Source organism: Trichechus manatus, unplaced genomic scaffold (assembly GCF_000243295.1).
Source record: "Trichechus manatus latirostris isolate Lorelei unplaced genomic scaffold, TriManLat1.0 scaffold00025, whole genome shotgun sequence".
In the NCBI taxonomy this organism is placed as follows: domain Eukaryota; kingdom Metazoa; phylum Chordata; class Mammalia; order Sirenia; family Trichechidae; genus Trichechus; species Trichechus manatus.
The window spans coordinates 12,625,596-12,641,813 of NW_004443961.1; the positions used below are offsets into that span (position 1 = coordinate 12,625,596).

At 38.3% G+C, this 16,218-nt stretch overlaps 1 protein-coding gene across 4 annotated transcripts in view; it reads right to left on the reverse strand.

Moving 5' to 3' along the window:
• The window catches only part of MPDZ (multiple PDZ domain crumbs cell polarity complex component), a 163,953-nt gene that overhangs the window by 52,819 nt on the left and 94,916 nt on the right, over nucleotides 1-16,218 (reverse strand). For all 4 annotated transcript variants that reach the window (XM_004373498.2, XM_004373497.2, XM_004373496.2 and 1 more), the window contains exons 22-23: nucleotides 9,655-9,759; nucleotides 2,216-2,308 (exon numbers count right to left, since the gene is read on the reverse strand). In XM_004373498.2, coding sequence (XP_004373555.1) covers nucleotides 2,216-2,308; nucleotides 9,655-9,759 — 198 coding nt within the window. The remainder of the gene's footprint in view (nucleotides 1-2,215; nucleotides 2,309-9,654; nucleotides 9,760-16,218) is intronic.

Below are 16,218 nucleotides of genomic sequence, written 5' to 3' on the forward strand. Positions count from 1 at the left end.
CTCTAAAACATAGGGTTGAGAGAAAAATAGACAAGCTGGAAAATGATACATATAGTATGACACCAATTATGTAAACGAAAATCATATGTAAAATAAAATAGTAATACAGCCTATTTACACTCTTAAAATTTACACTTGCTAAAAAGCATTCTCTATTTCCACACAAAGGCAGTGGTTGATGAATTGTCATTGACTGCATGAACAAGCGTCCCATCACATTTGCAACACTATGAAAACATGTTCACAACACTCGCTCCTTGTTTACGAAAAGCTCTGGTTGTTTTGGTAAGCTTCCTCAGCGTACCCTATGAGCGCCTCCATACATGTTAAAGAGTACAGGCGTACCTTATTAGAAGCAATTATGGAAACGTTGAATAGAATTCTCTATGTAAGGCAGTTACCATCTTTAGATATATTTCTTAATCTTCCAGTTCAGAAGTCATGCTGAATTCTTTCTCATAATTAAATTTCACAGTGAGTCCTGTGCTCAATGCTTTCTCTTTTGCTTAGTTATTACCGATCACCATTATTACTATTGAACGTGCCCACCACTGACTGAATGCTCACTCTGTGTCAGGCACTACGCAAAGGGTTTTATGTGCACCAACACACTGAACTCTGCAAAATTTAAAAGGCTCTATTATTAAACCAGAGCCCTGGTAGCGTAACGGTTAAGAGCTCAGGGTGCTAACCAAACTGTCCTCAGTTTGAATTCACCACCCACTCACTGGAAACCTATGAGGCAGTTCTACTCTGTCCTATAGGGTCGCTGTGAGTTGGAATTGACTCAACAGCAACAGGTTTGGTTGGTTTGTTTGTTTTAAATTAAACCATTGCATAGATGAAGTAACTGAGTCCTAGCAGAGATTAAGAAACTTGCCTTAAAAAGTGGCAAAGCTGTAATTCAAACATGGCTGGAATTCCAACACACCACACACCTAGCACTTATATCCTGTTCTCCTTGCGGGCAGTGCTATAAAGAGACCTTGAGTTGTTTAGTGGGGCTAAACTGGAAGAATTCAAATCAAAAAACTCATTTTAGATGGCCAGAAACGCTTACTGTTTCTTTCAAAGTAACATAAAATAATGTTTTCTATATCTTGAATAGGACTCAACCTAGATTAAGTTTACATGTGATGGCTGCAGCCTCAAGTTCATTTGTGAGCAAGGAAAATCTTCAAATGTATTACATCCCTGAATACCACAAATGCTTCTCTCGACCATTCTATTTATTCAGTGTACAGCAAACATTCAGGGTCTACTGAAGATACTGTGATGGCCATTACCTTTAAATCTCTTTGGAGAGGGTGCCCAGTGATTATTTACCTTTTACACTTAATTTAAAATGCCTTGCATTGCTTTTTAATTATTCCATGTGTCTATATGTCTGGCTATCCAAGTACATTATCACTTCCTTAAAGGCAGGATTCATGTTTTATACTTCCCTAAACGAAACCAAACCAAATCCGTTGCCACTGAGTCAATTCCGACTCACAGTGACCCAACAGGACAGGGTTTCCAAGGAGCAGCTGGTGGTTTCAAACTCCCAACCTTTTGGTTAGCAGCCATAGCTCTTAACCACTACACCACCAGGGCTCCTATACTCCCGTTACTCACAAAATCTTTGGCTTCAGACCTGGGTCCATAAATGGGACTCAAAAAATTCTTAAGCTGAATTTGATTTTACTCAACATGAACATGTTGTGATGCATGGTGAGATATCTGAGTGTATTTAGAAAAGCGATCTTTTCTAATACATATGAAATAGGCGATAGACGCAGCATGGCTTAGTATAAACTCAGCTTATGATAACAAGGCTGCTTACCTCCCTATGTATGCTTGAATATCTACTTTTTACAAATGTTAGATAAAATTTAAATTAGCGTTTGGTGGTATATCCGAGATCAAATTTTATAGATAGTATTCCTCATTCCTACTACCCATGTATAATCTTTAGTTAATTCTAGTTTGTCCCTATTATGTGCCAGATCCTTGTATACATGCTAGTTTTATCCCATTTTCTCCACTGTACACGAGGAAGTGGAAGTTTAGGAATATCAACCAATCTGCACAATGACACAAGTATCAAGCAGTAACGCAGTCCTTGAAACCACACCCCTTACCTTTAAAGTCTCTGTCTCTCTGTCTCTCTCTCTATATATATATATCTATCTCCGTATCCATTGAGTGGGCAAAAGACAGGAATAGTCCTTACCGCCGGGGCTGATTCCAATTGCTGTATGCTGCATTTTGAAGTTCACTTTCTTCTCCCTCTCCTTCTTCTCGCTCTGGTAGTTCTGGAATGTCTCTGTTAAACAGTTATGCAGTGAGTACTCTAAAATCCTAGTAAAACCATGCACAAGGGTCTTTATATTACTTATATTACTTATATTGGTTTAACATAAAAATGCAGAACTGCTTATTTACCGCACTTGGCAAATGAGTGTGTATTTTTACAGTGGGGAAAATGAAAACTGAATAAAACCAAACAGACACCTTACATTAGAATCAACCTATCATAACTTGGATATATAGCTGAACACTAAAGAATCTTGGTTAGTCTGTTTCTTTCCTGAAGAAACATAGGGAAATTAAAAAAGCAGATAGTATGAAGGGGTAAATACCAAACTTGTAAAGAAAAACTATTCAAGAAGCATTTCTTAAAGGCCTATCACGTGCAAGAGGCTAGGGTCAGCGTGTAGGTTGTAAATCTGCACAGACCTGATTCTTGTCCTGAAAGAGTCTGAATAATTAATATGCCAGGACTTTGGCATCTCTCCTTCAACTTTTGAAGAGAGACGAAAAATGCCTATGATCCAGTAACCCATTCAGAAGAGCCAGACACAGAATGCTCCTTACAGGAAGCAGGTTACAATGCACCTGCACGCAAGGTCACCTTTCAACTTCTGTAGCACTTCAGGTTTTGCCAAATGCCAAGCATATTAACAAAATATGTCCAGTCTATTGACTGAAAGTAAATGAAACTGTAAAAATAATAACAACATCTAAAAATGTTTTGCTTTTCCAAAGGTACATGAGTCGGTATCAACTCGATAGGCAACCAACAACAAACAGCAACAATACTTTGCTTTAATAAAAGACACTACAAGGGCAATAGAAAACAAATCAGTTATGATTTGTTCTTATGCTGCTGGTAAAAATAATATTTCTAAGGAAACATAATGTTTACTAAAAAGGCAAGATTCAAAACTCTACATAAATCATTACCCTAAATTTTCTATAAATAAAATATTATATTGGAATGAAAAATTAACAAAATATTAGCAATGATTATCACTTAGTGGTGGAACTATTTATACGATTTTTCTTTACGTATTTTATGCATAAGGGTTTTTTTTTATGTCTTTTAGGAATTTTCAAAAATGTTCACGCATTTCTTTTAACACAGAAAAGGCTATGAAAATTCTGATTCCATAAATGTTTTCAGTTAATTTTTACAGAAATTCAACAACCTTGAAAAATTATATGCTCAAGTGATAGCCATTCTCCCATGACAAGAACACTGAATGCTCTCAAATTATATGATTGTTAGACTTTGAGACTGGAAGTCATCTAACCCAATAATCCATCTGCACTTGAATGTGCTTCAGATCACATCTGGCAAGCAACTGTCCAGGTTGTCTTGGAGGTCTCATTCCTCCTTTGAGCTGAACACTAGACTTTTTTAAAAAACCGTGTTAGAATAAAATATGTCTGTCTAAAGCTTCTACCCATTGGTTCTAATCCTTTTGTGTGTTTGAATTCCCCTCCTGTGAAAATTGAGGAACAAGGCTCGGAAAGAAGATGGACTTCAAGAGCTGTGGCTAAGTCTGGCAGTGAGGCAGGACTTTGGGGAGTGGATCAGAGAGAGGGATTCTAAAAAAAATGAGAAGGAGATGACTGACAGCTAGAGTCCAAGTGAAGCCCCAATCCACAGGAAGCAAGGTAGAGAGATGAACACTGGGCCAAATCCTCCGGAAAGGCAACTGAAGAGAATGTGATGGAAAGCATGTCTGGAAGACAGGAAAGAACAAGAACTTGGAAAGAGTCCCTGAAACAGTGGTTGACAGCTGTGGGGAGAGTCTTCCCCTAAGGCCTAAGCTGTGGGAAGTACTCAGAAATGCTTTCAGCCATATAGTGCATCATAGGCTCCTGTCTTTTACCTATAACTTGTTGCTGTTGAGTTGATTCCAACTCATAGTGACCCTAGAGGACAAAGCAGAACTGCCCCATAGGATGTCCAACGCTGTGATATTTACTAAAGCAGACTTCCACATCTTTCTCCCATGGAGCGGCTGGTTGGTGAGTTTGAACCACTGACCTTTCAGTTAGCAGTCGAGTGCTTTAACTGCTATGGCACGAGGACTCCTTACCTTTTACCTATAAGAAGATAAATATTCTGAATCCTCTGATACTTATTTCCCTCAGTCTCTTCAGATGATTCCACAACCTGGAATCCTTTCACTAATCTGGGTACACTAAATGTGTGGATGATTCTTCACCCATTTTACAAGTGTGGTTTTCAGGACTCAAGTGCCATGTGGCTACCACAGAGCAGAATGGACCTGTTCTCTTCCTCCTGCACACACCCAGCCAACACTGAATGAGATTTCTTTGCTCCTGTGACCCACTGTTGAATATCACAAGCTTTGTGTCAACTACAATAACCAGTTCTTTTTACATCTGCATTTAGGCACCAGTGAAGTAGTTGGCACAGATCACACAGCAAAGCAGTAGAGGTGAGATCTGAGTAAGGCCATCTTACTAGAGAACTTGGGCTCTTACTCTCCAGGTTGTGCTGCCACATACTTTTTATACTGGACTTAAGCAATTCTTTCTTTGAATCCACATTCAGGGCCTTGTATTCGTCCATCCACAGAAGAAGTAAAGTTCAATGGTTAAGAACATGGACTCTACAGACTAACTAGACTCTAATCTCGGCTCTAACGCTTATTAGCTGTGGGATTTAGAAAGTTACTTAACCTCTCTCTGCTGCAGACTCCTCCTCTGCAAAATGTAGACAGTGTTGTTTGGTTTGCTTTTGCTTTAAGCACCGTTATGGTAATAGCTAATACATTTTCTCTGGAGTAGCAGTGAAGCAGCGAGGCAAACACTGCACAATCCAGGCCAATTCCCTTTCTGTGCTAGAGGGAGCCCAGTGCTGGAAGTAGCTTTTTCCTCTAGTACTTTTCTGAGTACTTTTTACGGCTTCAACTTAATAGGAATAAAAGATTATCTTGCAGTATTCTTTAACTAACTCATTTGAAACAACAATTCAGAGGGACACTGAAAAGATTACTTTTTACCATTTTGACAGGCAGCATTGGGAAATAATAATTTATGCCACTAATGTTGAGATGGAAATTCTAGAGGGGAGTGTGGCTGAGCTTTGTGAATATTCCTTTTTCCATGAAAATACATAAGGCTCCAAAGACCATAATATTTTTTCCCTCTATTAAACCCCTAACATACCTTTCCCTTCCCTAATGCTCCCTGTAAACCCAGCCTTGTCTATTTTGCAGACAGAACAGTGATGCAATACTTAGATGCCAGCAGGTTCAACAGGCACCAGGGTGTCTAGGGGTGTTCTGACATCCTCTAAAGAACTGTCAAGCCCCTGTACCAGATGACCTCAGAGTATCTGCAAGGCCATTTCTGCCCTACAGTATGCCTAAGGAGAAATTAGGTACTCAGTTTCCAATGCAACTGAAAAAACAACAAAAACAACAACAACCAGGTCCACAATTGAGAGTGTAAAATAAAATACTACAATCTTTATGGAAAAGCAATTTGAAAATTATTTCTCTCTCTGCTAAGAACTCGGTCTGTGGCATCATTAAAATCTCCTTTCCTAAGGAAAGAAAATTCTGCTTTATTATTTAAAAGTTCATAATATATTTGTACTGTTGTTGTTAGGTGCCTTCAAGTCGGTTCCGACTCATAGTGGCTCTGTGTACAACACAACGAAACACTGCCCAGTCCTGCGCCATCCTCACAATCGTTATGCTTGAGCCTACTGTTGCAGCCACTGTGTCAGTCCATCTCACTGAGGGTCTTCCTCTTTTTCACTGATCCTCTACCTTACCAAGCATGATGTCTTTCTCCAGGGACTGGTACCTCCAGACAACATCTTCAAACTACGTGAGACAAAGTTTCACCATCCTTGCTTCTAAGAAGCATTCTGGCTATACTTCTTCCAAGACAGATTTGTTTGTTCTTCTGGAAGTCCATGATATAGTTAATATTCTTCACCAACACCATAATTCAAAGGCTTCAATTCTTCTTCAGTCTTCCTTGTTCATTGTCCAGCTTCGTATGCACGTGAGGCGATTGAAAACATCATGGCTTGGGTTAGACACACCTAGTCCTCAAGTTGACAGCTTTGCTTTTCAACAATTTAAAGAGGTCTTTTGAAGCAGGTTTGCTCAATGGAATATGTCATTTGATTTCTCGACTGCTGCTTCCATGGAAATTAACTGTGGATCCAAGTAAAATGAAATCCTTGACAACTTCAACATTTTCTCCATTTATTAAGATGTTGCTTATTGGTCCAGTTGTGAGGATTTATGTTTTCTTTACGTTAGGGTGTAATCCATACTGAAGGCTGTAGTCTTTTGTCTTCATCAGTAAGTGCTTGAAGTCCTCTTCACTTTCAGCAAGCAAGGCTGTGTCATCTGCATATCCCAGGCTGTTAATGAGTCCTCCACCAATCCTCACGCCATGATTTTCTCCATGTACTCCAGCTTCTCAGATTATTTGCTCACCATACAGACTGAGTAAATATATGATGAAAGGATACAACCCTGACGCACACCTTTCCTGATTTTAAACCACACAGCATCCACTTGTTCTGTCTGAATGACTGACTGCTGCTGGGTTGATGTAGATTTTCTGGGTGAGCACAAGTTAAGTGTTCTGTAATTCCCATTATTTGCAATGTTACTGATGATTTGTTATGATGCACACAGTTAAATACCTTTGCATAGTCAATAAAACACAGGTAAACATCTTTCTGGTATTCTCTGCTTTCAGCCAAGATCCATCTGACAACAGCAATGATATTCCTAGTTCCGTGTCCTCTTCCGAATTCGGCTTGAATTTCTGTCAGTTCCCTATTGATGTACTGCTGGAACCGTTTCTGAATTGTTTTCAGGAAAAATTTTACTTGCATGTGATATTGATGATATTGTTTGACAATTTTTCCAATCTGTCGGGTCACCTTTGTTTGGAATGGATACAAATGTTTCTCTTCTAGTCGGTTGGCCAGGTAGCTGTCTTCCAAATTTCTTGGTATAGATGAGTGAGCACCTCCAGCCTTGCATCCTTTTATTTAAACATCTCAGTTGGTATTCTGTCAGTTCCTGGAGCCTTGTTTTTCTCCAACGATTTCAGTGCAACATGGACTTCTTCCTTCAATACCATTGGTTCTTGGTCATATGCTACCTCCTGAAACCAGCTGAACATTGACCAATCCTTTGGGTACAGTGACTCTGTGTATTCCTCCCATCCTTTTTCGATGCACCCTTTGTCGTTCAATATTTTGTCTAGAGAAGCTTTTGCTATTACAACTCTATGCTTGAATTTTTTCTTTAGTTCTTTCAGCTTGAGAAATGCTGAGTGTGTTCTTCCTTTTGGTTCTCTAACTCCAGGTCTTTGCACATTTCATTATAATACTTTACTTTGTCTTCTCGAGCCACCCTTTGAAATCTTCTGTTCAGCTCTTTTACTTTATCATTTCTTCCTTTCACTTTAGTTCCTCTACATTCAAGAGCAACTTTCAGAGTCTCTTCTGACATCCATTTTGGTCTTTTCTTTCTTTCCTGTCTTTTTAATGACCTCTTGCTTTCTTCATCTATGATGTCCTTGATGTCATCACACAACTCATCTGGTCTTCAGTCATCAGTGTTCAATGCGTCAAATCTATTCTTGAGATAGTCTCTAAATTCAGGTAGGATATACTCAAGGTTGTACTTTGGCTCTCATGGACTTGTTCTAATTTTCTTCAGCTTCAACTTGAACTTGCATATGAGCAATTAATGGTCTGTTCCACAGTCGGACTCTGGCCTTGTTCTGACTGATGATATTGAGCTTTTCCATCGTCCGTTTCCGCAGATGTAGTGGATTTGATTCCTGTGTTTTCTATCTGGTGAGTTCCAACTGTATAGTCACCATTTATGTTGTTGAATAAGTTGTTGGTCTTGCAAAATTCTATCATCCAATCTCTAGCATTGTTTCTATCACCAAATACATATTTTCCACCTACCAACCCCTCTTTTGTTTCCAACTTTTGCATTTCAATCACTAGTAATTATCAACGCACCTTGATTACATGTTTGATCAATTTCAGACTGCAGAAGTTGGTAAAAATCTTTAATTTCCTCATCTTTGGCATTAGTGTTTGGTGCATAAATTTGAATAACAGTCGTATTAACTGGTCTCCCTTGTAGGCCTATCGATATTATCCTATGACGGATAGCACTGTACTTCAGAATAGATCTTGAGATATGCTTTTTTATTATGAATGCAATGCTATTTCTCTTAAATTTGTGAATCACACCATAGTAGACCATATGATTATCTGATTCAAAATGGCCAATGCCAGGCCATTTCAGCTCTCTAATGCCTAGGATATCAATCTTTATGTGTTCCATTTCATTTCTGATGATTTCCAATTTTCCTAGATTCATACTTCGTACATTCCACATTCCGATTATTAACAGATGTTTGCAGTTCTTTCTCTGCATTTTGGGTCATGCCACACCAGCAAATAAATGTCCCAAAAGCTTGAGTCCATCCATATCACTAAGGCTGACTCTACTTGGAGGAGGCAGCTCCTTCCCAGTCATATTTTGAGTGGCTTCCAACCTGAGGGGCTCCTCTTCTGGCATATATTAGACAATGTTCTGCTGCTATTCATAAGGTTTTTCACTGGCCAATTTTTTCAGACGTAGACTGCCAGGTCCTTCTTCCTAGCCTGTCTTAGTCTGGAAGCTCCGCTGAAACCCGCCCACCATGGGTGACCCTGCTGGTATTTGAAATACCAGTGGCAGAGCTTTCAGTATCACTATCACAACAACAGGCAAGCCACCACAATATGACAAACTGACACACAAGTGGTGGATATTTGTATTAGGAGTCTTTAAAAAGTCACACAATTTTCTATGATGCCTATATATCAAGACATTTATTGTAACACTCTCCATAAAAGGAAAAAAATAGCCATTAAAAATGCTTCTAAACTTGTACGTGTGTTAGCGAAGAAATAAGTAAAGTTTCTGATGATGTTTGAAAATATCTATGAAGATGGAAAAAGCATGATATAAAACTATAAATTCTATGTTCTAGGAAACTAATCATATTCATATGTGGGGTGATTTACCAAAATTCAATATACTAAAAGTACTGGGTGGTAGAAGTCAAGGCGGTTTTAATTTCTTGATGTATATTTTTATGTATTTTCCAAATTTTCTACACTATATGATAATTCTACTTAAGTTATTGATGGGTGGGGGGAATATCTTTTAAAAGTTTTTGGAAGGGAAAGGAATCCAGTCTTTTTCTTTGCTCCCTTCTTCCCTGGCCCTGGATTCAAAACTCTTCTTTATAACTTGCTATATCACTCATTCATGTTAGCAGATTTAATATTTCACTTACCTTTCAGTGTATGAAGAAAAAATATTCAGTGACATTATTCCCCCAGATTGTTGTTCCAAGCTTATTCTGAACTCTTCCAAATGTTCTGCAGGCACGTAAGTAATTCTGGAACAGAACACAAACCATGACAGTAAAGGGAAGGAACGTTTAGCCTATTAGGAAAAGCTTCCACAGTAAAAGTATATTGTCTCTTCATCTCTACCTCCTCACACATCAAATTAATTACTCAGCAGAGAATCCAAATTTCAAAAGGATACAATCTATTCTATACAAAGTATTCTACAGGCAAGAGTAACAATAGAAAATACATTTTAATATGCTGGTAATAAATTATGTACTTACCAATAACCATATGGAAAAGAAAAGCAGCATATTTACGTTTCCAAATGAGAAGGCTAACAGTAACATTTTGAAATTAAGACGATCTATAAATCTTAATAATGACGATTGCCAGAAAAAACATTAACTTTCTCCAAAGATTTCTGGGTTCTCTAGCAGAAACAAATTAGGCATACTCTAATAAAACACTGGCTATCCAACATTACTTTATATTTTTCCATGATCTGCAATTAACTGTAGACATTAACAAGCATTACTGATAATTGCATGTTAGTTCTATTAAGTTATGAACTCTCAAGTCTCAAGTTAAACCACCATAAGTTTATGGAAAATGCCTCTTTACTAATTTGTACCAGTTTCTTATAAATTCACTCTGGTTTCAGAAAAAAGCCCTACTATTTATACCTGAATGGCAGTTACTAACTCTACAAGTAGTGGCTGAATGCCTATTACAGTATGGCACTGTGTTGCATGCTGACTATAGCTGTAATGTTTACAAGCTGACATTTTAAAATGCAGAAGTTTGCTGCTATTCTATAAAGCTATGTACTTAGTTTATGCACGTCTTCAAGTAGACTGTTTTAACACTATTAAATGAAAGTAAGGTAAAAGAAATACTGTATTTGAAGTCCACTAAGTATGTTTAACTAAAAAAAAAAAAAAAGGTATATATCAAAAATACACAATATAGTTATCATGAAGACTACTAAACCACCTATCCATAGCTTATCCATTAAGTCAGTAAGTATATAAAACCATAGCCCTGGAGGACAGAGCTAAAAGGACTGTCTTTCATGCCATCATAAAATAAAGATTGTGCCAACAGCATGATTTATGGAGTGGGGGGGATATATAATTTCAGATCTATTGGTTATTCCATAAAAAGCATTCACTGCATGAGGTCACTTAGGTTGGGCGTGAGAAGATATGATTCACTGCTCGTCAGGAGGATGATGTGGGAACAAATCACCACCACTGAACCGCAACATCCTTGATCACAAAAAGGATATCGTTTTGTATGAGGCTACTGTCAGCCGAGAAGCACAATACAAATGTAAAGAGGTGTTCTAACAGGACATCAACACTCCTGTTAGACACGTTTTGTGCAAGGATCAAAAAATGGAGCAGAAAGCACACTGCAGCGGATTTAGGACTAGGCTGAGTAAAAGAGTTTCATTCTAAATCCAGTTCTATTTAATTTATTCAGCTATAAAAACATCTTCTCTAAGTTGTTACAAAAATATATTAAACTAGTAAATTTGCCTTTATGCCTTCAAAAATAACGAGGCAAAATGAGTACGTTATTTCTGGAAAGAAGATTATATTTTACACAAAGAAAAATAAAAGTTAAACTTGAAACCTAAAGTCTGGAAAGCCTATTCAAGAAAACTGATAGTATTTCTGAAGATTCAGTAAAGGTACCAACTCATAATAAATAAAACTTTAACAAAAAAATGTACGGAAAGAAAGGAGGCGGGAGCTAGAACATAAGAGTGAAAATAATATTCAGTACAAAGCATTTAATTTTTAAATTGATTTGAGAAAGGAAAGAAGATGTTTCTATTCCAACCAATGTTGAAATGAGCTTTCCCCTGGATTTGTTCAAAGCTGTTTTTCTTTTTACCAAAATGGAAGGGTGTACCGTACAAATATTTTTTCTGATACTTTGGGTAGGGGTGAGAAAGAACAAGAAAGGCAGTCTTCATAAATATTTAGTCTTATCTAGACAGTGAGGCCACAGAACAATCACCCCACAATGTAACAGGACACGCAGATCAATTCTAACACACGCCTGGTCACACAGCCATCTAAAACCTCCAAATCACCAACAAAGAACACCAAAACTGCATTACGGACTGTATAAACACACAGAGAACAGCTTAGGTGAAAGCTGTATTAAAGATTCTGAAAAGTAAACTAACCTTTGGTTTCCACATAGAGTGGAAGAAAAAAGAACACCATTAGTGATGTCCAAGTGTGATACAGATATTAATCCAGAGGCTGCGCCTGCACAGGCAGGCAGGATCTTTCCCTCACAAAGGAGCTTTAAAGCTTAGGAGTTGGAAAATGTGATTTTCAAATGAGTTGACAATCATCAATGCGATGTGCAAACGTAACAATCTCATAGCTCTGCTGGAATTGATGTTCTTATGTAAATGGAGAAAAAAGCCAAAATGTATACAGTGCATCTATATCTGGATCTCTCTCTGCACTGGGATGTTACGAACGCATGAAATGGTTTGCACAGACAAGTTGTCACATACAGCCATAATGAGCTTTTGAATCACTGATACTCACACATAAAAGGGGGCTCGATCGTCAGCAGGTGCTGTAGGAAAATCTAGAATGTGAAGCATACGCTGCGGCATCTTTTTACAATGGTGTTAACAAATGTCAATGTCTTGTGCTGAATGTGAGAGGCATACATATGTAGTTAAAACTGAGTGCTCCTGGTTGTTTTTTTGTTTTTTGTTTTTTTCCCCTTTCCACCTCCCTCCCATCTACACCTCCCCCAGAAAAGCATCTGCTCTTTATTGGTGTCTATAGCGGTGATTATTAACAAGAATGGAAAAATGTAACTGCAATCAATCTTTTATTCCTTGATCAGGAATTCATCCCACACTTTAGGTTAAGGCAGGTGAATTCTGATTCAGCTCAGTAATTATCTGGCAGATGTTACAAGCAGCTGCTGCTAAGCACAAAACCCTGGTTATTATTACAGAAATATAAGAGCTCCTGGCAAGGTGGAGTGAGAAGTAAAACAGAATGCATTCTGGTGAGGCTTCACATCTGGTTTTCCACAGAAAATAATGAAACCTGGAACTTCAACTAGCTGTTCTTGAACTCTTGAAACTCGAACTGTCTACCCAGGCATGCAAGAATGCACACACACAAAGGTGCTAGCAAGCTATCATAAATGACAAAAAGAAATCCAGTGCGTCGTCTCAATAAGCAATGCTTTTCCTAAAGCCAGTCAGTAACGCAACTGAACCCCTTAACATCTTTAAGGTGAAGTCCCTACAATGCACCCCTCCACCCCTGCCCTGGATTAAGCAGGTTCGTAACAAGTAATAAAGAGATGGAGATGTGGATGGAGCTGAGATGCAGGCAATGACTGCGAAGCTTCACTGGCCAGATGTTATGGTTCCACCCAGAACAATGGAAGGATTAGACTTTCCTTCTGGGATGATAACTCACATAGCTTTCAAGGTAATTCTAAACGCTTTGGTTCATGGAAAGTAAGTGACAGAGAGGGGACAGAGTCAGAAATACTTTAAGCAAACTGCACAGGATACACGGCTCAGCTCTGGTCAACCTACATGACAGACTATTTTCATTTTGTCATTTAACACAATCTTTCTCAAATAGGATTATATAAAAATGATGCGAGCTTCTTTCTACCATTTCCTTGATAAGTCAAACTCTATAAACGTTGAACCAGAGCTTTAGGAGGACACTTGAGAAGAAATCAATGTGTTTTCTGAGTAGGTCTGTCTGTGTGTGTGTGTGTGTGTCTGTGTGTGTGTGTGTGTCTGTGTGACAGAGAGACACTGATAGATTGACTGGTTTACTGACTGATTGATTTCCAGAAGAGGAAAGGTTACAGATTTTTTTTCTTGTTTTTTTTACATGTAAGATTCTACAATACATTATGCCCCTTTAGATCCTAAAGCAATTACTTATCAGAATACCTCTCTAGATACCCTTCAATGTCATAACAAAGCCTCAGCCCACATGAAATTGGTAAATTCTAGTATTGAATCTGAGGGTGGAAAAAAAATAAGCAAAGGGGAAAAATACTTTTGAGCTTGACAGATGGAATAACATGTACCTGATGACTTTTTTGCAGTTGACTATATGTATAACTTATGCCAAACTGATGTCACAATGGTCTGATACTTTGGTCATTTTTTAAGTTCCGTAGTACATTAGAACAGAGGGGTAAGGTTGACACTAAGCAACAATTCTGGCAATCACAGTGCCAAAAAGTGGGCAAGGAACCTATATCAGTGCACACAGCTTAGCACACATATTATTGCATGATAAATGAAATGATCAGTTACTAGACCATCTGCATTTTATACTACATCTAAACTACATAAGTTAAAACCCTTCCCAAAAATAGTCTCCATGTGGACCTATATCATTCATCTTTTAAGCAGAAGGAATAAACACTGGCCCTCAAGGGGTGGGGAAAGTTTCTCTTATTTCTTAGTGTAGAGGCACTGACATTTTTAATGATGTTCACTTGTACCTGCATTATTAATAAGATAATTAAGGAACAGTCACATGACCGGATGATTTGACCAATTGTAAAATAAACGTCAAAAAGTCAGGCAAAAAATATGAAAACCCATTAGTGAAGTTTCTGCCTAAAACTACTTCTTTGTATAAGACAGCAGAACCCACTCCAAAAACGAATGATATATATTTTCTGTTTTTTATTGAAGGTGGAATGAAAACCAGATTGTAAATATAGCGTTTCTTACCTAAACTCTAGCAATACATACTTTGCAAAATAAGCAGTAACAGGAATGCAGTTAGTAAAATAACATTAATAGAAAAAAAGTTCACATACCTAGCAATCATTACATCGATTTAAGGTAAACAATCTTCTCCTGCACTCTTATTTTACTATTATATCCCTTATACATATATTAAATGCAAACATCAAAGATTAATGCTAAAGAAAAAATCCAAGCTATTACACTGATGAAGTATGACAATAAAGTCATGAACTGATTTTCATTTTGCCTCCAGGAATGTTCTGGACTTAATAACTAAACCACATATATGACATTCTTTTAATATATTATGGGATTATGGGACATTTAAAACACTTCCTGACAAAATATCCTATGTGAGCTAGAATCAGTCTGTACCAAAATATTAGTGAATCCCCTTGGGTAATGAGTTAGTTTGAGAAAGGGTAAGTTATGGGTCAGACTGGAACTGTTCTATTTTTTTTTTCCCATACAAAAATTTATACATACATTGTTATGTGACTCTAATTACTCACCCATTATTATGACAGCAGACTCCTCCTTTCCACCCGATTCCCCATGTCCATTCAACCAGCTCCTAACCCTCTCTGCCTTCCCATCTCACCTCCGGACAGAAGCTGCCGATTAGTCTCTTGTATCTACTTGAGCTAAGAGGCACATTACTCACGAGTATCCCTTCATGTCCCACAGTCCAGTCCAATCCCTGTCTGAAGACTTGGCCTCAGAAATTGTTTTAGTTCTGGGCTCATAGAGAATCCAGGGGCCATGCTTTCCCGGGGTCCTCCAGTCTCAGTCAGACCCTTAAGTCTGGTCTTCTTACTAGAATTTGAGTTCTGGACCCCACCTTCCTCCTGCTCTATCCGGGACTCTCTGTTGTGTTCCCTGTCAGGGTGGTCACTGGTGGTAGCCGGGCACCATCTAGTTCTTCTGGTCTCAAGAAGTCTCTGGTTCATGTGGCCCTTTCTGTCTCTTGGGCTAATACTTTCCTTGCGTCTTTGGTGTTCTTCATTCTCCTTTACTCCAGATGGTTGGGACCAATTGATGCATCTTAGATGGCCACTTGCAAGCTTTTAAGACCCCAGATGCCACTCACCAAACCAGGATGCAGAACATTTTCTTAATAAGCTTTGTTATGCCAATTGACCTAGATGTTCCACTGAAAGCATGGTCCCCAGACCCCTACCCCTGCTACTCTGTCCCTCAAAGTGTTTGATTGTATTCAGGAAACTTCTTAGCTTTGGTTTAGTCCAGTTGGGCTGACTTCCCCTGTACGGTGTGCTGTCCTTCCATTCACCTAAGATAATTCTTATCTACTATCTAGTTAGTAAATAACCGTCACCCTCCCTCCCTACCCTCGTAACCATCAAAGAATGTTTTCTTCTGTGTTGAAACCTTTTCTTGTGTTCTTATAATAGTGGTCTTATACAATATTTGCCCTTCTGTAAATGACTAAATTCACTCAGCATAATGACCTCCAGCTTCCTCCATGTTATGTTTCATGGCTTCATTGTTGTTCTTTATCGTTGCATAGTATTTCACTGTGTGGATATACCATAATTTGATTACGCATTCATCCGCTGATGGGCACCTAGGTTGTTTCCATCTTTTTGCTATTGTGAACACTGCTGCAATGAACATGGGTGTGCATATATCTATTCGTGTGACAGCTCTTATTTCTCTAGGATATATTCCAAGGAGCAGGATAGCTGGATTGTATGGT